Source organism: Sminthopsis crassicaudata, chromosome 6 (assembly GCF_048593235.1).
Source record: "Sminthopsis crassicaudata isolate SCR6 chromosome 6, ASM4859323v1, whole genome shotgun sequence".
NCBI classification, from domain to species: domain Eukaryota; kingdom Metazoa; phylum Chordata; class Mammalia; order Dasyuromorphia; family Dasyuridae; genus Sminthopsis; species Sminthopsis crassicaudata.
The window spans coordinates 150,971,847-150,995,411 of record NC_133622.1 but is presented as its reverse complement, the minus strand read 5'-3'; the positions used below and the strand labels follow the sequence as shown (position 1 = coordinate 150,995,411).

Here is a 23,565-nt window from a genome sequence, read left to right as displayed (position 1 = left end):
TTAATATCCTTCAATATTTTTAGTGGTTATAAGATGAAGGAAGTATATTTTATTGTTCATTCTCTGAGTTCAAGATTGAGGGTTAGAATTAGAGTTTTCCTTTGGTCTAGTATTTTTTTTTTTCATTTATATTATTGTAATCATTGTGAAAATTGCCCTTTTGGTTCTGCTTCCTTCACTTTATAAATGTCTTCCCATGTTTTTTTTTTGAATTTTCCACAGTAATTAGTCAACCAAAAAGCAGTTTCAATTTAAAAAATATTATTCATCTTAAATTTTTATACCCTCATAATTTCTCCTAGTATCCATCCTTTCCCAAAGAGTCATTCCATATAACTAACAATATTTTCCCCTGTCACTTTTTAAAATAATAGCTTTTTATTTTCAAAATATATATAAAGATTTCAACATTCACACCTGAAAAATCTTGTGTTCCAAATTGTTTCTCTTTTCCTTTCCCCACCCTTCCCTAGACAGCAACTAATCCAATATATGAAAAGTGTTATTCTTCTATACATATTTTCACAATTATCATGTTGCCCCAAAAAATACCAGGTAAAAAAAGAAAAAAAATGAGAAAGAAAATAAAAAGCAAACAAGCAACAACAAAAAGATGAAAATACTAGGTTGTGATCCACACTCAGTCCCCATAGTCTTTTCTCTGGACATGATTGGCTTTCTCCAACATGTATCCACTAGAACTGGCCCAAATCATCTAATTACTGAAAAGAGCCATGACTATTAGAATTGATCACTGCATATTCTTGTCAACTAACAATATTTCTTACAGAAAAAGCCCATAAAACTGATTAATACCATATATTGAAAACGTTTGAAAATGTATGCATTGTGTGTCACACCTGTGAATCCCCTCCCATCTCTGCAAAGGACTGGAATTGAATGGATGTATTTTCATATTTCTTCTTTATGGCAATGCTTGTACTTTGTAATTATGCACCATTCATTAAAATGTTTTTATTATGTGTTCTTTCTATTTCTATTATTGTAGGTATTGTATATTGCTTTATTTACTGTTTACTCACTCTTCAGATCAGTCTTTCTATGCTTCTCTGTGTTTATCATGTTAGTCATTTCAAAATAGCATAATAATATTCCATTTTTTCATGTACCACAATTTGATCAGCTATTCTCAACTCAATGGCCATCTACTTTGTTTCTAATTTTGTATTGTCATAAAAAATGGTGGTATAAATATTTTGATGAATATAGAGAGTTACTCTCATCAATTACCTCCTTGGGATATAAGCTTAATAATGGAATCTCTGAGTCAAGGGATTCCATTATCCCATTAAAGGGATACTTTAATCACTTTATTTACATAATTTCAAGGTGTTTTCTAAATGGTTGCAATGCTTCCACCAACAATGTACTTGTGGGCTTATCTTCCCACAACCTCTATAACATTGATTATTGACCATAAACAGTCACATTAGACATTGTCTAATATGTTGGCATTATTATTATCTTTAACACTATCAATCACTCTTCTCTTGAATTTTCTCTATTTCTTCTAGATTTTATGACATTGCTTTTTCTTGTTTCTACTTCTCAGTGTCTCAGGATCCTAATTCCATTTTTTAATCTCTGAAGAATTAAAGTACACTAACTAAATCCAGTAGAGCAGAATTTATGAATAACAATGCCAACATGTTCATGTGCAATGGAAATATTTGTCTCTCAAAGAAAACAGAGTATGGATCAAGTGATCCCCTTTGCAATACAAAAATATTTGGGAAATGTAGTTAGTAGGATCCATTAGACACATACAAAGCTTTAAATTATAGCTCACTTAGTTTACCCCTAATCTATACTGCTTGGTGAAGATATAATCCATTGAAGAAAAGGAGCTGAGTATCGTTATAGGGTTTTTCCCCCCCCTCGGTACAGGTTCATCTTTCTAAAGACAATATCCCAAAAATCTTTGGCTATATTTGCCCCATAGATTAGGAATTTAAGTGATCTTTACTTCTTTTTCCTGGACAATGAGCGTGCTATAACAATGAATTCTTACTGTATTGCTACTTTTTCAAGTCTTCATGATGAACCATCATTTTTGCACTCATCAATTTAATATCATTCATATTTTTTCAACATTTAAAAGTGATATATTAATGCTTTTTAAAGGACTGTCACATTCCAATGACCCATGTTCTCTCTCCTCCATAATTTTGCAAAAGTATAATTAAGGAAAAACAAAGCAAACAATCTCTTCCTTCTCCCAGTCTAAATACATTAGTCATTTGTTATTTCATAGTTCATCTATAGCTTACATGTCTGCTGAAAAACAGATATGTCTCATCCTTAGTCCTCTGAAGTTACAAAGTAAGCAAGCTCTGATTAATGTTTCTTAAGTAATTGAAGTTAGAATTTAGTTGCATTGAAGTAATTTATGACTTCTTTCATCATTGTATCCCTTTATATTATTTATGGCAATTGGGCAAATTATTTTCTTGGTTCTTACTTCATTCTGCTTCAGGTCATATGAGCCCTCTCAAGATTGTTACCTTTCTTAATGGCAAGTTAATTATTTTATTATATAAATGAACTACAATTTATTTAGCTATTCCCCAATCAACAGGTACCTATTTTGGTTCCAGTATTTGCTACTAGAAAAAATATCAAAAAACATTGCTACAATATAAATATTTAAGCCAAGTTGAGGGATTGTTAGATTAAAAGATACAAACATTGTAATCACTTTTTCTAGGAATTGTAGATCATTTAACAAAATGAACAGAACCAATTCACAGTCCTTTTATGAGTGTGATCATCTGCTAACTGTCTCTTGAACATTTTTTCCATTCTTGTCTTTTGTAATCTGAAAGGTCAGTTTGTTTTAAGTGCATTTGCATTGGCAGATAGGTGGCACAGTTACTAGAATACTTGACCTTTAGTCCTTAAGGAAAATAGGGATAATAATTGCATTCTCACAACCTCACTGTGAGATAAAGAGTATTATTATCCCCATTTTGAAGATGAGGAAACTAAAGGTCAAAGGTTAAGTAACTTGCCCAAGATCACATAGCTAATAAGTATGTCAGGAAGAATTTGAGTTTCCTTAATTTCCTTAATTATACTTTTTGTCACAAGGTTATGGAGGATAGAGAATGTGGGTTACTGGAAAGTGATAGTTTTTTTTTTTAAAGCATCAATATATCATTTTCAAGTGTTGAAAAATATGAATAATACCAAATTGATGAATGCAAAAATGAGGGTTCATCATGAAGATTAGAAAAAGTAGCAATAGAATAAGAATTCATGAGGAGATAATAGACTTATGATAGAATTAGCCATCCATATCCAGGGAGAGCACTTTAGAGACTGAATGTGGATAGCAAAATAGTATTTTCACCTTTGTTGTATATTTGCTTGGTTTTTTTCCTTTCTCATTTCTTCTCTTTTTCTAAGTTATTTTTTCAAGCTTACATGTAAGGATAGTGATTTGTTTATATTTTAAACACAGAAAGCTTGGATTTCCTGATCAAATCAATTAACTAAAAATATGAACTAGTTTTGAACAGATCTCAATCAATTTGGGAGAAGTGAAGTATTTGAATTATTGGATTAAAGTAGACAATACTATATAGGAAATATTTTGTGATTGACTAAAATAATCAGAATATAATTAGTCATATTGAAAATATCAAATTCATTAAAGAAGCCATCAGACTTTGAGAGCTTCCAAGTTTGGGCATACCTTGAGGAGTTAGACCCTTGAATGTATTCCAGAATGAATGTTTTCTATATTATCTACATCATCAGAGATTGGACCCAAAGCAGACAATGCATTCAATTGAAAGATGAGAATCTGAGAGACATAGAAAGAAAACAGTTAATCAGGATTCTGAAAGGGAATGAACTCTTAGAGCTCAATTTGTATTTATACCTAAAAAGAACTTCCCAAGAATTCTAAGAAGGAAGAAAAGGATTTCTAGTGATCAGGAATGGAGTTACTACTTTGCCTCATGCATATCCTATACTTGTCTTCCCACCACTGTATGCTTATAGGAACACATACCCCACAAAGCTACAAATAATTTGGAAGAATTTGAGCTTAAAACAACATTTTATACCACATACATTAAACATTAAATGTTTGTACTTCTCAAAAATTTAAGTCAAAAGAAAAGTATTTTTCCTTTGCCAAGTGAAATTAAACAATGGTGATGCTGACAGACTACATAGAAGTATTAGCTTGATGACAAAAAAAATGCCCTATTAATGGGTTATTTGCAGGATATGTTCTTGAACCAACTTTTATCACTCTGTCACATTAATAAATAACCATTTCTAACAGCTAATTATATTTGGCTGATAATCATTTGGTAGCATACTAGATGGGCTCATAAGAAACAACACTAACATCCCTTATCCTCTCAAGGTTATATATCTAACCATTAGGGAAGAAGTAGCCATTGCCCTCTGGGAATGGCTGTTAGGCTATGGCAAGATGGGAGAGTGACTCTAGAGATGCCACATATAGATTATTTTTCTTTGATTATATTTCGAATGACTGTTTTTAATGACATAAAGTGAGGTATTTTAATCTCAAGTGTAAGGCTATGCTATATAGCATGCATTACTATTGGGAAAGTATCCTGAAAATAATGAATAATAAAATAAGGCACTGAAGGATAACTCCCCTTCAGATTTCGATCTGCTTCTCACAACAATTTATCTTGGATCATTTTTATTGCAACTCTAAAATGACATAAAAATAGAGGAAATTTTTGTTTTAAAATATGCTCATGGAATCATCCCCCTCTTTATATTTCTAGTCCTTTTAAACTCATATTGTTGTCTATCTTAATAAAGAAGATGCAGATCTTTTCAAATGCATTAACTTTTATTATCATGAGAGTGTCAGAGTACAAATAGTTCATAGCTGAGTTAATTATTGAGTACATCAGTAATGAATAACCTCAGTTTTTAAAAGAAGAGGCAGAAAAGGTGATATTTATTGACATTTATTTCTATATGGGCCTGATCATACCTTTGGATGATGGTTCTGTATCCAAGGCATTTAAGGATCAATAAGATGATTACCAAGTCTAAGACTTGATAATTGCATCATATTCTTTTGAAGGGAATAGAGGAAAGGGTTGAAGTTGGATGTGTAGTGTTTCATCAAGGAATTCAGAATCTGACCACTAACCATGTGAAATATCGATAATATTTCATATTATCCATTGTGAAATAACACCAAGATTTGTGAGGGAGGCTGAGTCAAAAGTTCTGGCTTTACTAGTTGTAAGTCTACGGACAAATTCCTAAAGCCTTGGTCTGTTCATCTGCCCAATATGGATAGCAATGTCGGTACTACTTCCTTCATGACAATGCAAAAGATAAATGTTTGTTGACTGATTGACTGATAAGATTTTTGAGTTAGTGCTTTCTAAACAGCATACTACATAAACATAAGTTATTACTATTATCCATAAGTGAAGCAATTTAGAGTTGAATACATTATTTCCTTAATAAAACTGGCATACAAACATTGAAACAGAAAGATACTTTCTCATTCAATTCATAGTTCTTAGTTCGTTAATTTTAATAGCTATTGGAGACAATACGCTGATTTTTCAGTAAGACAATCCCATTAATGTGCAGGAGGTTTGGGGTTCAATATCCTTTCTGAGGCATTCTGGGATTGAAATCTATGGAGAGTGTACACACCAATAAAGAAATATATCCTTGAAGTAATTAATGAATATAAAAAACCATCCTAAAATAAGTCTATTTTTCATTCTCTAGTATTTATTTATTTATTTTTTAATATGGCTTTTTATTTACCAGATATATGCATGGGTAATTTTACAGCAATTGACCATTGCCAGACCTTTTGTTCCAGTTTTTCCCCTCCTTCCCCTCACCCCTTCCCTCAGATGGCAGGTTGACCAATACATGTTAAATTTGTTAAAGTATAAATTAAGTACAATATATGTACAAAAGAATCAGACTTTGAAATAGTGTACAATTAGCTTGCAAAGGAAATAAAAAATGCAGGTGGACAAAAATAGAGGGATTGGGAATTCTATGTAGTGGTTCATAGTCGTCTCCCAGAGTTTTTCCACTGAGTGTAGCTGGTTCAGTTCATTACTGCTCCATTGGAACTGATTTGGTTCATCTCATTGTTGAAGAGGGCCACGTCCATCAGAATTGATCATCATATGGTATTGTTGTTGAAGTATATAATGATCTCCTTGTCTTGCTCATTTCACTCAGCACCAGTTCATGTCAGTCTCTCCAGGCCTTTCTGAAATCATCCTGTTGGTCATTTCTTACAGAACAATAATATTCCATAATATTCATACACCACAATTTATTCAGCCATTCTCCAATTGATGGGCATCTACTCAGTTTCCAGTTTCTGGCCACTACAAAGACGACAGCTACAAACATTCTTGCAATACAGGTTCCTTTCCCTTCTTAAAAATCTCTTTGGGATATAAGCCCAATAGTAACACTGCTGGATCATAGGGTATGCACATTTTGGTAACTTTTTGGGCATAATTCCAAATTGCTCTCCAGAATGGCTGGATGTATTCACAATTCTACCAATAATGTATCAGTGTCCCTGTTTTCCCACATCCCCTCCAACATTGCACATTATCTTTCCTTGTCATTCTAGCCAATGTGACAGGTGTGTAATGGTATCTCAGAGTTGTCTTAATTGGCATTTCTCTGATTAATAATGACTTGGAGTATCTTTTCATATGGCTAGAAATAGTTTCATTTTCTTCATCTGAGAATTGTCTGTTCATATCCTTTGATCATTTATCAATTGGAGAATGGCTTGATTTCTTATAAATTAGAATCAATTCTCCATATATTTTGGAAATAATGCTTTTATCAGAACCTCATTCTCTAGTATTTTAAAAAGAATGCTGATTGGCTTTTCTCTCTGGAAACTGAGAAAACAATATAATAATGAAAGTCAACTCTTGTTTTTACTCAAGGTTCTTAAGAACTTGTTGATCAATAGTTTTATAATTAGATAAATTACTCTTCCTATTAAGAAGACAGTAGCCTAAATAACTATTCTATAACAAAATGTTCAATGGCAATCAAAGAATGGTTGTGTGCTCCATATCCAAGTGTATACATGAATACTCTTTATTAGATAGAGACATATATATATATATATATATATATATATATATATATATATATATATATATATATATATATATAATGAGAGAAAGAATATGGTATAGTGGATGAAATGCTAACTTTGAAGCCAGGAAAACCTGAGTTCAAATTGTGCATTGGCCATACTAGCTATGGGATAATGGGCCAATTCCTAATCCTCAGTTTTCTCATCTCTATAATGGGAATAACACTATTTGTCAATTTGTGAGAGTCCTGTAATTCACCTCTCATTTTCTTCAGTTACCCAGAAGGAGGTGCAACTTTACTCAGACCCATGTACTGATGATTAGGTTAACCTTGAGAGTAACCACCATTAAGTTCAATCCTGATTCATAGAGATAAAACTCTTCATTCTGGATTCCTGAGTTTTACACTTTTTTGCTTTAGCTTCATTGAGTCTTGGCTCTTTTCTGATGATATCCTTCTAATATTGTCTGTAGTTCTTATATACTTGATCCTTGAGCCTCTCTATTACTTCCAGGATATTCTTTTGCTTTTTTCACTAATCATATTTTCTTTATATAAAAACCATTCAATCAATATTTCCTATCCAATCCAAATTATACTTACCGTAATATACTGACGCCCAGGTCATTCTCCCTTTTCCTTCAAGGATTTCAGTACTTGGCTCATTATCTTTCTTTCTTCCCCTACTCTTTCTCTTTTATAAGGAGACTAAAATTCCCATGCATGATTCCTCAGAATTCTCCAAATCCCCAATTTCTCAGCTTCCTCACATTTCATAATCTACTTTTTTCTTCTATCTTAGCTACATATAGGGATAGTCACCCATTATATCTTACTATTATCCACAAAAAATTCACTTTCTTAATTAGAGGCTCTTTCTACTATCTGATCGCAGCCTAAAATTATTCAACTTCTCTCTATATCTTACCATTCTAAAGCTACTTTTCATTTTATGAAGAACTCCAATTCCCCTAACTCTTAGTACTTTTTCCTGCCATTACTTGGATTTCACTCTCTGACTTCACTTTCTACCTTCTCTAATCTCAACTCTATAGTTTTAATCTTTTTAATTTTATACTATCCTCTGCTCTGGAATTCCATTTCCCATTCTGATATCCATTTGCCCCATGCCTATTACTTATGTTTTGTCAAACCTGAATCTTCTGTTATTCCTACCAGCCACATTTTCTTCTATTACCTATGAACTGCTAAACACAACTAAAATAAATCTTATAGCTGTCTTAACAAGGTAGTTTACAAATTCAAGTTATCCAGCCTCAACTAGGCTCTTACTATAGCAAACAGTTTTTTAATTCCTGTGGAATTGAGTCTTTATTTTACTACCCCAAAAGTTATTCAAATTTTTTTCTTCTATAACTGTCCATACTTTCTCCCAATCCAGCTGAACCAGTGGTCCTCAAACTTTTAAATAGGGGGTCAATTCACTGTCCCTCAGACTGTTGGAGGGCCAGACTATAGTAAAAACAAAACCTGACGCTCTGTCTCCACCCCTCAACCCATTTGCCATAATCTGGCGGCCACCTAAACGTCCTCAGCGGGCTTCATCTGGCCCGAGGGCTGTAGTTTGAGAACCCTTGGTTTAGACTCTTAGTATATTGAGAAATTTGAGATGTTCCATATGTACTTCTTCCATTTCTTCTCGAAAACTTCTTAGCATGAGCCTTTACTTTCTTCTCTTCACAGTCTCAACTCTGACAAAAGGGTAACTTTGACAAGGGCTGGCACCCACACAATGTGCATTTTACTCAATATCTGCCTATGGTCTCCAGAAGATTGTACCCTCACTCATTCATTCATTCTCTCTTTCCTTGAATTTTTTTCCAATCTGATGGTTCATTCCCTACTATCTTCAAACGTGCTCAGGTTTCCCCACTGCTGAACCCAAAACAATCAAACAAAACAAAACCCAAAATCTATAAAATACCTTCATTAAATCCTGCTACCCCTTCAAGCCATCATTATATATTTTTCTTCTAATTCTCAGTCAAATTTCTAGAAACATTCTAAGTGCCTTCACAATTTTTCTTCCTTACTCACATTGTTTGCAGTCTGGCTCTCAGTTTTGCCATGCAATTGAAACTGCCTTCTCCAAAGTTCTCCAAAAGATCAAAAATGATCTTTTAATGATCAAATCTGATCATCTGATCAGCCCCTACCATTCTCGACTTATGTGCTGCATTTGACACTGTTGACTATCATCTTCTCTTGGATTTTCTTCTCTCCTTTCTATTTTTCTTTTCTTTTTTCTGACGCTATTATATCCTAGTTCTCTTCCTATCTGACCACTTCTCAATGCCTTTTGCTATTTCATCATTCATAGCATGTTCCCTAAATCTGGGTGTTCTCCAAAGTATTGTCTTATACTCAATTCCCCTCTCCCACCACACTCCCTTTCATCAGTTCCTATGGATTAAATTATCATTTCTATGGCAGATGTCTCCAAAATCCATATACTCATAGATCTGTAGCCCTAATTTTTCCCTAAGTTCCACTCAAATAACCAATTGTTATTGGATATTTTGGACTGGATATTCCAAAGGCATCTCAAACACAAAATCCAAAACAAAACTCATTATCTTTCTCTTGAATTTTTACCTCTTTTAAACTTCCCCTTTTCGGTCCACCAAGCTTCAAAATTCCCAGATTTATTGCCTCAGTGTCATCTTATACTCTTCACTCTTCCTCAAGTCACATATCCATTAATTTACCAAATCTTGCTGTTTTTACCATTCCACTATTTTTTTAATTTGAAACATTCCTTTCACTTATGTAACTCCTACTTAAGTTCAACCCTTATCACCTAGGTTATGGCTACAACTTCCTAAATGGTATTTCTGTCTCTAGTCTCTTAACACTCCAGTCCGAAGTCACTTCCCTCCCTCCCTTCCTTCCTTCCTCCCTTCCTTCCTTCCTCCCTCCCTCCCTCCCTCCCTCCCTCCCTCCCTCCCTCCCTCCCTCCCTTCCTTCCTTCCTTCCTTCCTTCCTTCCTTCCTTCCTTCCTTCCTTCCTTCCTTCCTTCCTTCCTTCTTCCTTCCTTCCTTCCTTCCTTCCTTCCTTCCTTCCTTCCTTCCTTCCTTCCTTCCTTCCTTCCTTCCTTCCTTCCTTCCTTCCTTCCTTCCTTCCTTCCTTCCTTCCTTCCTCCTTCCCTTCCTTCCTTCCTCCTCCTCCTCCTCCTCCTCCTCCTCCTCCTCCTCCTCCTCCTCCTCCTCCTCCTCCTCCTCCTCCTCCTCCTCCTCCTTCTTCTTCTTCTTCTTCTTCTTCTTCTCTCTCTCTCTCTCTCTCTCTCTCTCTCTCTCTCTCTCTCTCTCTCTCTCTCTCTCTCTCTCTCTCTCTGTCTCTGTCTCTGTCTTTCTCTTTTTACCAAGCATTTGATTATTAAAGTAGAAAAATTTGAAGGGGAGAAAAAAAAATAAATCTAAGGAAATAAAAATAATTGAACTTAAGTGAATTAAAAGAACTTGGAATAGTGCAGGGTAAACGGAGTCAGTAGATAGATCACTAAATTAATTTCAGGAATTATCTTTTGCCTCTAAAATAAAATACAAACTCCTTTGTTTAGTTTTTAATGTCCTACACACTCTGGCAAAGAAACTATCTTTACAATGACATTGGTTACTACAATTCTATCTACATTTCTTGATCCAATAACAAGGTATAGTTGTGAGGATTGGACTATAAAGAAAGCTGAGCATTGCAGAATTTATATTTTCAAATTGTAGGGCTGGAAAAGAGTCCCTTTCAATAGCAAAGAGACCAAAGCAATCAATACTTAAAGAAATTAATTCAGACTATTCACTGAAGGTCAACCTTGTTGTAAAAGGTTAAAGGCAAAAGGAAAAGAGGATGGCAGAGGATAAGATGGATAGTGTCAGAACATGAACTTGAACAGACTTTGAGAGATAATGGAGGACAGAAGACCTGAAGTGCTATGGTACATAGGGTCACAAAGAGCCGGACATGACTAAGCAACTTAACAACAACAACAGAAACACATTTCCTGTCTTTGTGTTACTATCCCCTGTAGCTTGAAATATACTTTTCTTATTGCTATTAACTACTAGTGTCTTTCTTCTTCACCACATGGGATAGAACTCTTTGTATATATTTGGATTTATTTCCTTTGTATTTATGCTGCTCATATGTGAACGCATATATTTATTTACAAATATATATATTCATACATGTATTTATACATGTATGTAGACATACATATGTGTATATATGATGTGTGCACAAACACACCCTCTACCTGTAAGGATAGAGAGGAGATAGCATACTTCTTAGTCATTTAAAATCAGAATTAAAGGGTTAAAGACAGAAAGATGCCTGGAGCCTATCATTGAACTTTCCGCCTTTATTCCATGATTAGTGAGTAAGCTTTGGTAATGAAAAGCCAAAGTCTCTGGCAGAGACCAAGCATAAAAGCATCAGCCACTCGAGCTCTAGTCTACTACAGACCTAAACCTATGTGTTTGACCTGTGAGGAGAAGCCAAAATCCAAGTCCAGAGTTGCTGAGATTTCCTCCAAAGACTAAAGTTCCTGGAAGTGTGATTGAAATATCATTTGGATACTCTATTATGTCTCCTAACTTCTTTTGCCCATCCTCAGAAATGTAGCTGTGAAGAACATTAAGTCTTTCATTGAAAATCTGGGCCTGTGAACTCCCTGGAGATTTTCTTAGGTTTAGAAGCATGGATTGATAATCATGTGGAAGATGCCCATTATGCTTTATTTTATTACATTTATTTTACTATTCAGAACGTAAAAATATGTATTTACCTCTCCTAGCTGTGCTTATGACTCTCTAGACTTTCATATTGTGATTCAACTGCCTTTTACCATGGAACATCCTTCTGCCATGCTGGCCCCCTTTTTCAACTAACTCCAATTTCTATTTCTGACTCCTTATGCGCAGAGATTGTCTTTTTTTTTTTTTTTGCTTTGGGAACTTTTGCTGGGAATTTGTATCCCCCAAATTTTCCATGATGGCACATAATAAGCACTTAAAAATACTTGTTGCCTGCAAATCTATATATAATATGCAAGCATGTTAGTTCATTTCTTACAAGAGCTGACTTCATCATATCAAAGACACACAATAGGTCCAATTAAATAATGCAGTAGAGGAAGAGTAGAGGAAGGGTAAAGCAAATTGGTAGAGATGCAGGGATGATTTTGGTTGGACAAATCCATATTAATTACACTTTAGACCAATGAAAAGAGTGGCTACCCCAAGAGATACACAGCTTTATGAAAACCAAAGAGAATCTGACACTTTCCCAGTATTTTGACTCAGTAATGTGACAGACATAAGTGCCAAGTTGAGAACTAGCTCCCTATTTCTTTCTTCTTACTTAATTGGATCATATTAGTGATGTAAGGTATTTGAAACACCCTGAAAATTTTGAAGTATCATATAAATGCCAATTATTATTATGGTCTCCAATAGTTACTATATTTAAAGAAAGAAATCATTCCCCAATTGTATTATGGACAAGTAGAACATGCTATATTTTCAACTACAATATATTTTTATTAATGGACTCATATATTTCTTTCTTTATGTTGTTGTTTAGTCATTTTTCAGTTGTGTCCAATTCTTCATGACTCCATTTGGAATTTTCATGGCAAAGATACTGGAGTAGTTTGCCATTTCCTTCTCTAGTTCATTTTATAGGTAAGGAAATGGAGGCAAACAGAACTAAGTAACTTGCACAGGATTATACAGTTAGTAAATATCTGAAGCTAAATCTGAACTCAAGAAGATGAATCTTTCTGACTCTAGGTCCAGCAATATATCTACTGTATCACCTAGCTGCCTTTCTTTAAGGATAACAGTAATAACTCATATTTATGGACAATAATAGTTCTTGGATAGTCTTTCAGGGTTGTTATAGCTTAAACATATCAATTACTTCTGATGACTAATCTTTTGATGATTCTGAACCTTTCCAAACTTGGCTTCACTCATTCTTACATATTAGATGTGCAATTCCTCTCTTTGCTACATTTTTGTGTTAAACAAGAAAATCAGCATTAAAAAACAAAACTGGGACCCTTTTGCTGAACAATTAAAATTGGATTATAAATCCTTAGATTATAAATTTAGTATTATAAATCCAGTATTAGCTTGGAGGGCTATGTGTGATACTGGGATATGTGATTACTATGAGTGTTGCAAAATATTTTCATTTCTTTTTACTTCGAATTTGAAAAGCACTCCTATCAATGTAGTACCCAAAACAAATTATAAAGTCATTTCTCATAACTCTCTTAAGAACATCAGTGTCATCAGATGTCATTTTAGTTAGTAAGTCTATAATTAACTTAGTCTGAAAGGTATTATTTCTGAGATACTGACTTTAATCTTTCTTTTGAAGCAGTCTTTTCAGTAACATCCTAAACTTTATCATCCAAGTGATAATGTTTTTGACTTGCTTTTCCCTTTTCCTCTGGGTGTTCAGCATGCTTATTCCATTGTCTTCCTGGTGAAATCACTACATTTGAATAATTATTCCTTTTCAGTTTACAAAGCACTTTTGCATTCATACTTTCATTTGCTCATCACACAACCCCATAAGATAGATGAGACAGTTAATACACTTACCTCACATAGGAGAATAGGAAGTCAGCTTAACAAAAAGGTCATATTCACATTCATATTGTATATGAGATCTGTGTATACTATTCTTGTGTATAGAAAGGAGTCCCTAATGAATTCTATTTAATACTTATGAATTTGAAATCAAAAGGCTGGACCTAGGATCAACATCCAGGTCTTTTTATTCTAGCACAAGTAATTTACAGAGGCATAGTCTTTGGCAAAACCTTGTGATCAGCCAGAGCCTTAATTTTCTTATCTGTAAAATGGAAATAATATGCTTGTACTAACTACTTTAGTGGGATTGCTAGGAAGAAAGCATTCTATAAATCCTAAATTGCTTATTAAGTATGTGTTGCTATGATTATTTTCTTTTGATATTCTGAAGTTTTCTTTCCCACTTGCCTAGGTTAGCAATAACTTAATTTGGGTAAGTCATAAAGCATTATGACTTTATCTTATTCTGCTTTTGAGGGCAGCAGATTGGTGACTCTATCCCTATTTTATATGAATGCACATGAATGATTTATAATTATTCCACACTAATCCACAATTTAGCTGTCTATTATTTTGAAGTGGTGTCATGTAATACAGAGAGCTGGCTTTTGAATTAGGGAGGCCCGATCAAACCCCATCTCTGATCCATACTTGCTGACTGAGCAAGTCACTTAACCGAATCACTTCCAGGCAACTCTGTTAAGAGTAAAAGTTGCAAAGCAGGTGCTATAATGGTAAAGGGAGTTTACTCATTAGGGAATTCCCCACATCAATGAAATCATGGAATTGTAAGGCCTAAAAATAATGGTTGAAAATGTAACTTCTTTTATAAATTAATGTGGCAGTAAGATGCACAATAGAATATTTCTTGGAAATAAACTTGGTGGGTGTTAATGGTATGGTGTTCCCAGATTTCCAAGAAATGACAAGACAAAGCTTGCATTCATATATTTACATAAGCAAAGGAAGAAATCCATATAAAATTGACATCAAAACTCAATACAACAGCAACTAGACATACAACTAAATATCTTTTTTTTTTAACTTTCAGCTCTGTTTAGTCTATGCTCATTTGTCCTTGGTAATTAATTTCTTTCTTTTGGAATAGTGAGAAAACACTGGCTCTGGAGTTAGAGGGCCTATACCCATTTGCTTCCCTCTCCCTTATTCTTGTAGACAATTCACTCAATCTTTGTGCCTCAGTTTCTTCATCTATAAAATGAAGAGTCAGACTAGATAGCTTCTGAGATCTTTTCCAGTTCTATTTCACAGCTCCTATGAAATGAAGCCCATTCCTAACTTCAAAATAGTGTTAAGATGAAAAAGGCTTTTTTAAGTCTTCAAAATTCCAGAACAGCAGGAATCCCCAACCAACCAGTTGGTGAGGGCTTAAACCAAGGGATAAGGAACTCACTAGATAATTCATTCCATTATTGCAGAGATGGAATTTTTAATTCTTTCAACCTATCACCAATAACTCCCATTTACCCTTTTTCTCACCAGTATCTACATAGACTAATTAAACTCCTCTTTCATAGAATTGCATTTCAAACCTCTGAAACGAGTTGTTTCACTTCCTGTGATTTCCTCTCCTCCTGTTAAACACAGTTCCTTCAACATTTCCATTTTGTACAGGCCTTCACTTACCATCCAGGTAGCCCTGAACGTGATTCATCATAATCAGTAATCATCATCAAACGGAGCTAGTTAAGAATAATGATCCAGTGTTTTATTTGCCACAGTGCTCAGAGCTCCCAAGATGAAAGGCGGCAGTAGACGCTTTGCTATTATTATTATTATCATTCCTGTGAGTGCAACAATATATAATGGTTTCATTTTATTCAGGGACAATTAAGCTATCTGATCTAATTCGTTTACCATCACCCATTCCCACTACACATGTTTTTTTGACCTCACACCCAAGTCAGCTTTTTTTGAATCCCCAGCCTGAAAAATAAACATCTATTCTGGCCACGGATAACCCCCGTGGTGGCAGGAAGGGCCAATCTGGATAACGCTGGCTCAGCTAGCTGGACCCCAGGCTGCTGCTTTAGTTTCCTCTTTCTCTTTTGATTAAAAAAAATATCATTTTTAAAAACTCCTAAAAATCAGTTCCTGCCAAGTTCTTGAACAATGCCTGATACCCCAGGTCCGATTTCAGAACATTCGTTTCACTCGGGGCTCGAGGGCTTGGGGAGCAACAACAACAGAAAGCGGGGTCAGGTGCCCAGACTGAGATGTGCCTCCTCTAGGGCAAATTAATCCGTGGAACTGGGGGCGGTGACCGGGATAAGACTGGGAGGAGCCGAGGGAAAGCGGCAAGAGAAGTTGGACGCTAGGCGCAGCTAGACTGCGGTTGCTCTGCGCCCCCGCGCGGGTCCGGGCACCCCTAAATGGAGAGCCGAGGGCCGGCCCGTTCAGCAGCCACCCCGGGGCTTTCGGAGCGAGCCTGAGGCCCCTTCTTTCCTTTCCCTTTATCTGGTAAAGGGCGAAGCTTCCATTCTCCCGGGTTTCTCTGTAGAAAGACGATTCATTAGACGGAGAGAAACAAAGACAGATCCAGAGGGAGGGAGAGAGAGAGTGACAGGAAAGAGGCCGAGACAGGCGGGCTTGGAGAGGCTAAACGCACGTGTCAGGGGAAAGGGGAGAGAGGTCTCACAGGCTGTCCCCGGCCTTCCTCCTCACTTCGGCCACTTCAGGGTGAGTCAGTCTCTCACCTAGCTTCTAGTCTCGGAAAGTAAAAAGACAGAAGGGAAGTGTGTGCGAGGGGGAGGGAGGACAGGCGAAGTTGGCTGATCTAGGGCTTTTTTTTTTCTAGGAAGCCACAGTCAAAGCTGACCCCGTCTTTCTCTGCAAATCCCGTTCCAAGGCGGTGTGTAAGAGCCTTGCCGTGGGCCAACTCGGGCTTCCGAGTTTCAGATTGTCTCTGGCCGGATCAGCTGGTCCCTGAGCGCTATGGCGGTGCGGGCAGGCTGCCGAGCAGGCTGACCCCGAAAACCGCCTTTATCTCTCTTTAACCCTTTTGTCCTCCTTATCGCAGGCGCAGCCAGAGGAGTAGGGGCCCCGACCTGCCGCTGCCTATCGCTTCCTCCCTGCTGGACGCTCTTTTCAATGCCGATCAGCCCTGGGACGGCCCAGGAGGAGGGGACTGGAGTCTTCGCCAGAGCAGAGGGGTGCTGCTGGTGACCCTCGCTCGCTTGGCTCGGAAGCGCGGTAAGAGCAGACTGGGCCAGCCTGGAGGCTCCCCCCGAGCCAGCCCTCGGCGTAGGACCTTGCACGTAGCTTAGCACCGGGGAGCTCCGCTCTGCTGGTGGACCGGAGGCAGCGGCGGACTTGTGGTTCCCAGAGCGCGGCTGCTCGGTAGGCTGGCTGAGTGAGTGGTGCGTGGCGCGCACGTGGGGAGCCCCAGGAGTGGACAGCTTCGCGATCTGCCATGGGGGGCTCGGTCCGAGCCGTGGCGGGGCTTCTGGTGCTGGCAGCGGTGGGAGGCATCGGGGGAGCGGCCGGCTCCGGGTTAGCCTTCACCGAAGATCTGCTGACCGTGTTCGGGGAGAACCGGAGCCTGTCAACGGCTCAAGTGGGTCACCTGCTGGATGATCTAGGGGCTGCGTCGCGGACGCAAGTTGAGAAGCTACCGCATTTGTATTTGCACTATAACCAGGTACGCAGCGTGACAATGACTGTGACAGTAACGGGGGCTTTGGTTTCCTCCTGTCCGGGCTTCACTCTTTCTACTCTCCCAGCCACATCTGGGCGCGGAGGCAGAAACGGAGAGGTGCCCATTCTATTCTTTCTCAGTTCTTCTTTTGCTATCCTGCCAGGTATAAAAAGTGGAGCAGAAGTTTGGTCGGTCGGAGCGAACAATCAGGCACTGGCTTTTAAAATCAACAATTTCACTACTTAACTATTTTTTTTTTAAATTTGATTTTGATTTCGATTTTTAAAAAAGCAATACCAGTTTGCTTTAGGCGGATTTCTCAAGGGCCGGAGTGGAGCAGGTATCAGTTTTTATGCCTGCCATGCTGAACGGTGGGTGAAAACCTATTGCGGACAGCTATTTCATTGATGCTGGACACTCTCCGATGAGGCAATTGCTGTTTTTCCCACAAGACGCTCCATCTCCCCATTTAGGACATTTTCACTGACTGACCCCTTCCTCATCTCTGCTTCTCGACTTCCTTCATTCCCTTCAACCCCAAGTCATGACTATTCTTAGGGACCCAAATTCGGGTTTTCTTAGTAAAGATTCTAGGTTCCCTTCTCCAGTTTATTTGACAGATGAGGAAACTGAGGCAAACAGCATTAAGCGACTTGCTCAGGGTCATAGCTAGGAAATGTTTGAGACCAGATTTGAATTCATCTTTCACATTTCCAGACTTGACCAAAAAAAACCTACAAATTAAATAAGCAAACCACCTATTTAAGAAGTGTTTACTTGGCAACTATATACTAATTTGAGATTATTGATTTTTGTAGAGAGCAATATGCAGAGACACACCTTGGAATAGAAAGCTGCCTTGGAATCTAGGAAGATTTGGCTTCAAGTCTGATTTGGGCAAATCATCACTTAACCTCTCACTTCCATAAGCAACTCTGTGAGAATCTTGGTTGTGGAAAGAGTGCAGACTTATATTGTTGGAGGAGGCTTCTTCTTTTGGAAGTTCTCTATGTCAAACACATTGCAGGTTCAGTCCCAATCTTAGCATGGAGAAGCCACTGGAATTTTGAGAAACACTGAAGACAATTTCAGTGTGTTAGTAGACTTTAAACAACACTGATTTCAATCAGCTGCCCCTGGAGTCAAGTAAAATAAACTCAGAACGAGTCAAGACCTCATTAGAAAAGACTTGGGAGAATTTTACTTTGAGCAATTGGGAAAAATTAAAAGTGGGGTTCAGGACTTTTTCCCAAAGGCAGGACGTGGTTATTTTGATGCTTGCTGATCTCTACAAATGTTCAGGATTTCTGAATGTGGATTGTAACGTAAATAATGAGCTAGGTTATGCCACACAGCAAACTATTCTCTGGTGGGAAAATTATCCAATTTGGAAATATAGATCCTCATATATTTTAAATACAGTTACAGCAACTAGGTAGTGTTTAACAAGATGCTATTCCCATAAGGCTCCATAATAGTTAGAGTCTTAAAATTTGAGAAAAAAAACCCAATTGGTGCTTTTGTGTTTTGTTTTTCTTTATTATAGTTAATGAAGGAAGAGGAAATATAACCCCCTTTAAAAAGTGGGAAGATGGAATTTGAAAATAGTATTCCCTTAGGTTGAAGCTCCTGGAAACTTTGGAGAAAGCAGTTGGTTTGCTGCTTTTCCAGCCTTTTCTTGACTGGGAGGTGGCCCAAGTGGATTTTTCTTCTTACTCCAGTTGGGCCATAACATGCAGGCTTAAACCAGCTTAAAGTTGAGATTCTACTCCATGAAAACACATCTTCCAATTGCATAATTTTTCTTCAAATATATTTTGTTTTTAGTTTCTGTAAAATATTCTTGTGTGTGTTGTGAATAGTTGGTTTCCTAATATTGCAAGGGAAATAAATTTCACAATTAGTAAAGTATACTTTTCTGAATGAATGAAATAAGATGAAGATTGCAAAACCCAGAAGGAAATTCTGGAAATGAAAAAAAAAGGTTATGTTTGTAACCAAATTCCTATAATTCAGATGTCTCCAAACTGATATTTCTGGGTACAAGATTCAGTAATTAATAATAATAAGAAATGTATTTCATTAAATATTTCCCATTTACATGTAAAAAGTATAACATTCATTTTAAAAAAATGAGTTCCAAATTTTCTCCTTCCCTCTCCCATTCCTTGAGAAGGTATAGGCTACATTAAATTTTATTAACTAAAGATGCATTCGGGTTCACACCTGAATGTTCGAACTTTTGGGTCACTAGTCGTGACTTTTTCAAGTTTTCCTGCTTCTTTATAAAAAAGTTTAGCTTTTCCTTTTGCAGTATTTCTAATGTCTGCAGATAATTAAAAACATTTATTAGATACCTAATACCTAAGGAGATATAAAATTTAGATAACACTTGGGCTCCCAGCCCTTATGGACTGTATAGTCTAGTCAGAAGATCATACAGAAAACAGTTCATAAACATTTATTTTTATTTGTTTTATATATACTCAGGATTTATTAACCTGGATACAGTGAACTTGCTTTTTAACCCACAAAAAATCAGACTTTTAAATACCACAAAAGTCATAAAACATTTTAATAGCTATATTTCAGTATACTTGATTTCTTTCACAATCCTAGGTACTTTATTTTATGCATTTTAAAAACATTATACTGAACTTTGGAGAAGTATATTTGAAAGAGGGTGTTAACTCAGTGGAATTGATGAGACTATGGTGTCTAGTTTACATATACTTAGTACTTAGCATGATGATGTAATAGTTCTATAGTTGATATAATTATAATAGGATATTTAAACTGAGTACAAAGTCAGCCACAGATATTCTATTCTTGACCAACTTGGTGGCTCTCCTGCCTCCTGCACTAAAATGACGACTGGGCCAGAATAAAGACTCTAGACTCTATTCTTGAGCATTCTCATGATGTCTATCCTGCTGAGACCAAGACCCTTCAGGAGTGCCTCCAGAAAGCTAGCCCGAACATTACACTTTTGTAGTGTGTGTGTGTAGGACTACAGAGTGAGATAAGATAACCATCCATCTCAGTCACTAGGCTTTCTATATTATCTGTTCTCTACTGGGCCATTACTGCTACACAGCAATTTCTTTATCCCTTTCTAAGTAATAAGAATAAACTGGAGACAGTCCAGAAGAGGCATATCTACATTGGTGAGGGGCCCAACACTTAAAGATTGGGTCTTCGAGTATGGTGTTGCAAGTGCAGTATGGTGAAACAGTTGTTAACTTTTGTTCTCTTTGACCCTAGAGGGCAGAACTCAGAGGAATGGTTTGAAATTGTAAAGAGGCAAATTCGGGGTCTGATGTTTGAGGAATGCTTCCCCCCTTTACTTTCTAATAATTAAAGCTATTTACAAGTTAAATGGACTCTGAATGTTGAGGTTCTAAATTGAAGTCTTTAAGCATAATCTAGATAATCACTTGTTACATACAGTATAGTAGCAAAGTCTTTCTGGTAAGAATTGGATTTGTCCCTTGAGGTACTTTTTTGACTCAAATTCTGTAACTTAGTGAATTCTGGACATCTAGTATCTGAGTCTTAGACACTAGGGCTCTGGCTGCTAGAAGTTTATTTAGAAATAGACCGTCAGGTGCCCTGCCCAACCAGGAATTAAATACATATTTCTTCTACAGGATGTCCTGACAGGACATCGATCATCTTGTGCCATTTTGGAATGATGGTGAATATGCTGAATTGGGCTCCCAATCCCTTGATTATTAATTATAGATTCTGTGATTTTCCGTTTTTACCTTCTTTGAGAGAAAGGAAACTGAGGCTTTTATAGGTTGAGGGTGAGAATAATTTGTACTTTACTTGTCTTATAGTTTAAGAAGGCATCAGACAAAACTCTCATTCCCCATTAACTTCCTTCCCCTCAATCTTTTATCCATATCTGAGTTTGTTATTTGTCCCTCGTCTCTAGCTTGCTCTGCCTTTCCTTACCCCTTCCATTGTGCCTTCTGGAACTCCCATTACATTAACTAACTTTCATATTAGATCTTCCTTTTTATACTTTATGTATAGTCATATAAATTTGACTCCCTCCACAAAGTACCAGCTGCAATGCATTGTAAATGCATGTAGAGAGCCAGAACTCTGGAGAAATATACTTGAAACAAGGTGTTAACTCAGAGGAATTGATGAGACAATGATTCTCTTGTTTACATGTACTTAGTACTTAGTATAGTTCTACAAATTGACACCTATTCTACAAGATTTTTGCCTATGATGATGTACTTATAGTAGAGTATATAAGAGGTAAGAGATCTGGGAAGACAGACTTCAAGATAGATACCTCCTGGTGGTTCTTCTGCCACGTGCATTCCTCCACTGAAACCAAGACCCGAGGGCCTTCAGAAAGCTAGTCTGGCCCCAGAGGAAGGAGATAATAAAGTCTCTGGACTTTATTCCTAACCATTCTTGTGTGATTATTCTGCAGAGACCAGGGCTGGTCCCAAGACCTCCAGAAAGCTAAATCATAACACTACAACTCAAAGTTACAAGTTTTGTGACGTTTAAGTCTCTGCTTTGGTTTTTATCTTGGAATTAACTTTAGCTTAAAGCTTAACATCCTAAGTTACCTGGAGTTGGTTGATGACACCTGTTTTGATTTGAGTCTTCTATTTCCAAGGTGCCCACTCTCCTTGGAACCTCTTGTGATGGGATCACAAAATATCAATTTGTAGTTTGAAATACAAGATGAAAGTTTCAAGATGTGTGAAAAATTCACAATAGTATTTTCTTTGCCAAAAGGTATCTTGATTTTACAAGAAGAGGTTACTGACAAAATGAAGTGATAAACATGAGGGGTGGTAAAGTTGAAATAGATTCGAGAGAGCAGTAGAAAGAATATTAAAGTTAGTAAGAAAAGAGGGTTAATAATGGAAAAGACAAGTTCCCTAGTGGAACTCACAATTAACCAGGAAAAAGGGAATACTTCGTGAGGTGGGAATACAGTTTTCAGCACTAGGTCCTCCAGCCTTCAAATTAGCCCATTGGTTTCTTGCTTAGATTTTACAATATTAGCAATTTTTATGTCCAGCAAAACACCCCTTTAGATATAAACTCCAAATACAGTGAAAATTTAATGTGTTACTGAGTGAAGCACTATGAACAAAGGATCCTAAGTGAGACTCGTTTTAAATTATTTTTCAGGTATTAATCTACCATGTGAAGTTGGAAGCACTGTTGGGTTTTCGATAGAAATTTCTTTTGTATGTTTCATTTTGTAAGCCTTTTTATGATTCCTAAGTTTTTTCGATTTTTTTAAACTTGCTTTGAGAAATATAATTTGTTACTTTGATAATTTTATAATTTTGAAACAACCCCCCCTTCCTGCCCCTCTCTGCCCAATTCAATTTTCCTAGAGTTAACTTGTGACCTCCTGCAGGACTGTACACATGCTTTCTTACTTCTTTTGTCCTTTGTAAATAGGTAGAGCTTTTTCTTTTCATGTCTTCTATACACTGGATAGTCACCATTGGCTAGGAACCACTTCTCCTTTGAGGTTCACTGTATCTCACCATATCCAAGTCCCTGTTACAATCAACTTTCACTTCTTTCTTAAGGAATTCAGTATAAGGTCTCCAGTTATACTCCAATCTTTGAGGACTGAAGTACATATATTTCTAGCCTCAAAAATTCTGCTTTTCCAGATCATCAACTTCAGCTACTTTCCAAGACAATCATATACTTAATCTTATCTTAGTCAAAATTATTTGAAATCTATTACCCATGAATTTCTGGCCAACCTACTTTGCCTCCTTTTCTGGTGTCTCTTTGTTAAACCTGAGCTCTGGGATGATCCTGACTATTTAACTTTTCAAAAATGGCTCTTAGTATTTCTTAAAAGCTGCCAGAATTCATTGAAACTTCATGGCATTGGACCTGAAATTAGGAAAACTTGATTTTATATTCCCTTAGTCATGTATCAGCTGTGTGACCTTCGACAAGTAAGTTAACCTCTCTTAGCCTCAGTTTATTCATTAAGACAAAAATAATTATAGCATATGTCTTCTGAGATTGTTGTGAGGATCAAATGAAGTTTGCAAACCTTAAATTGTGCTAATTATTATCTTTATTATCATCATCATCACCATTATCATCATTTTATACTGATGAAATGTAGCA

General features: G+C 36.6%; 1 protein-coding gene across 2 annotated transcripts in view; it reads left to right on the top strand.

Moving 5' to 3' along the window:
- Window positions 1–16,051: 16,051 nt before the first annotated feature.
- The window catches only part of SLC39A8 (solute carrier family 39 member 8), a 68,394-nt gene continuing 60,880 nt past the window's right edge, over window positions 16,052–23,565 (top strand). Inside the window, exons 1-2 of one of the 2 annotated variants that reach the window (XM_074275602.1) lie at window positions 16,052–16,241; window positions 16,801–17,421. In XM_074275602.1, coding sequence (XP_074131703.1) covers window positions 17,194–17,421 — 228 coding nt within the window. In that variant the 5' untranslated portion in view covers window positions 16,052–16,241; window positions 16,801–17,193. Of the gene's footprint in view, window positions 16,461–16,800; window positions 17,422–23,565 lie in introns of both variants that reach the window. The other variant, XM_074275603.1, reaches the window with a different exon arrangement.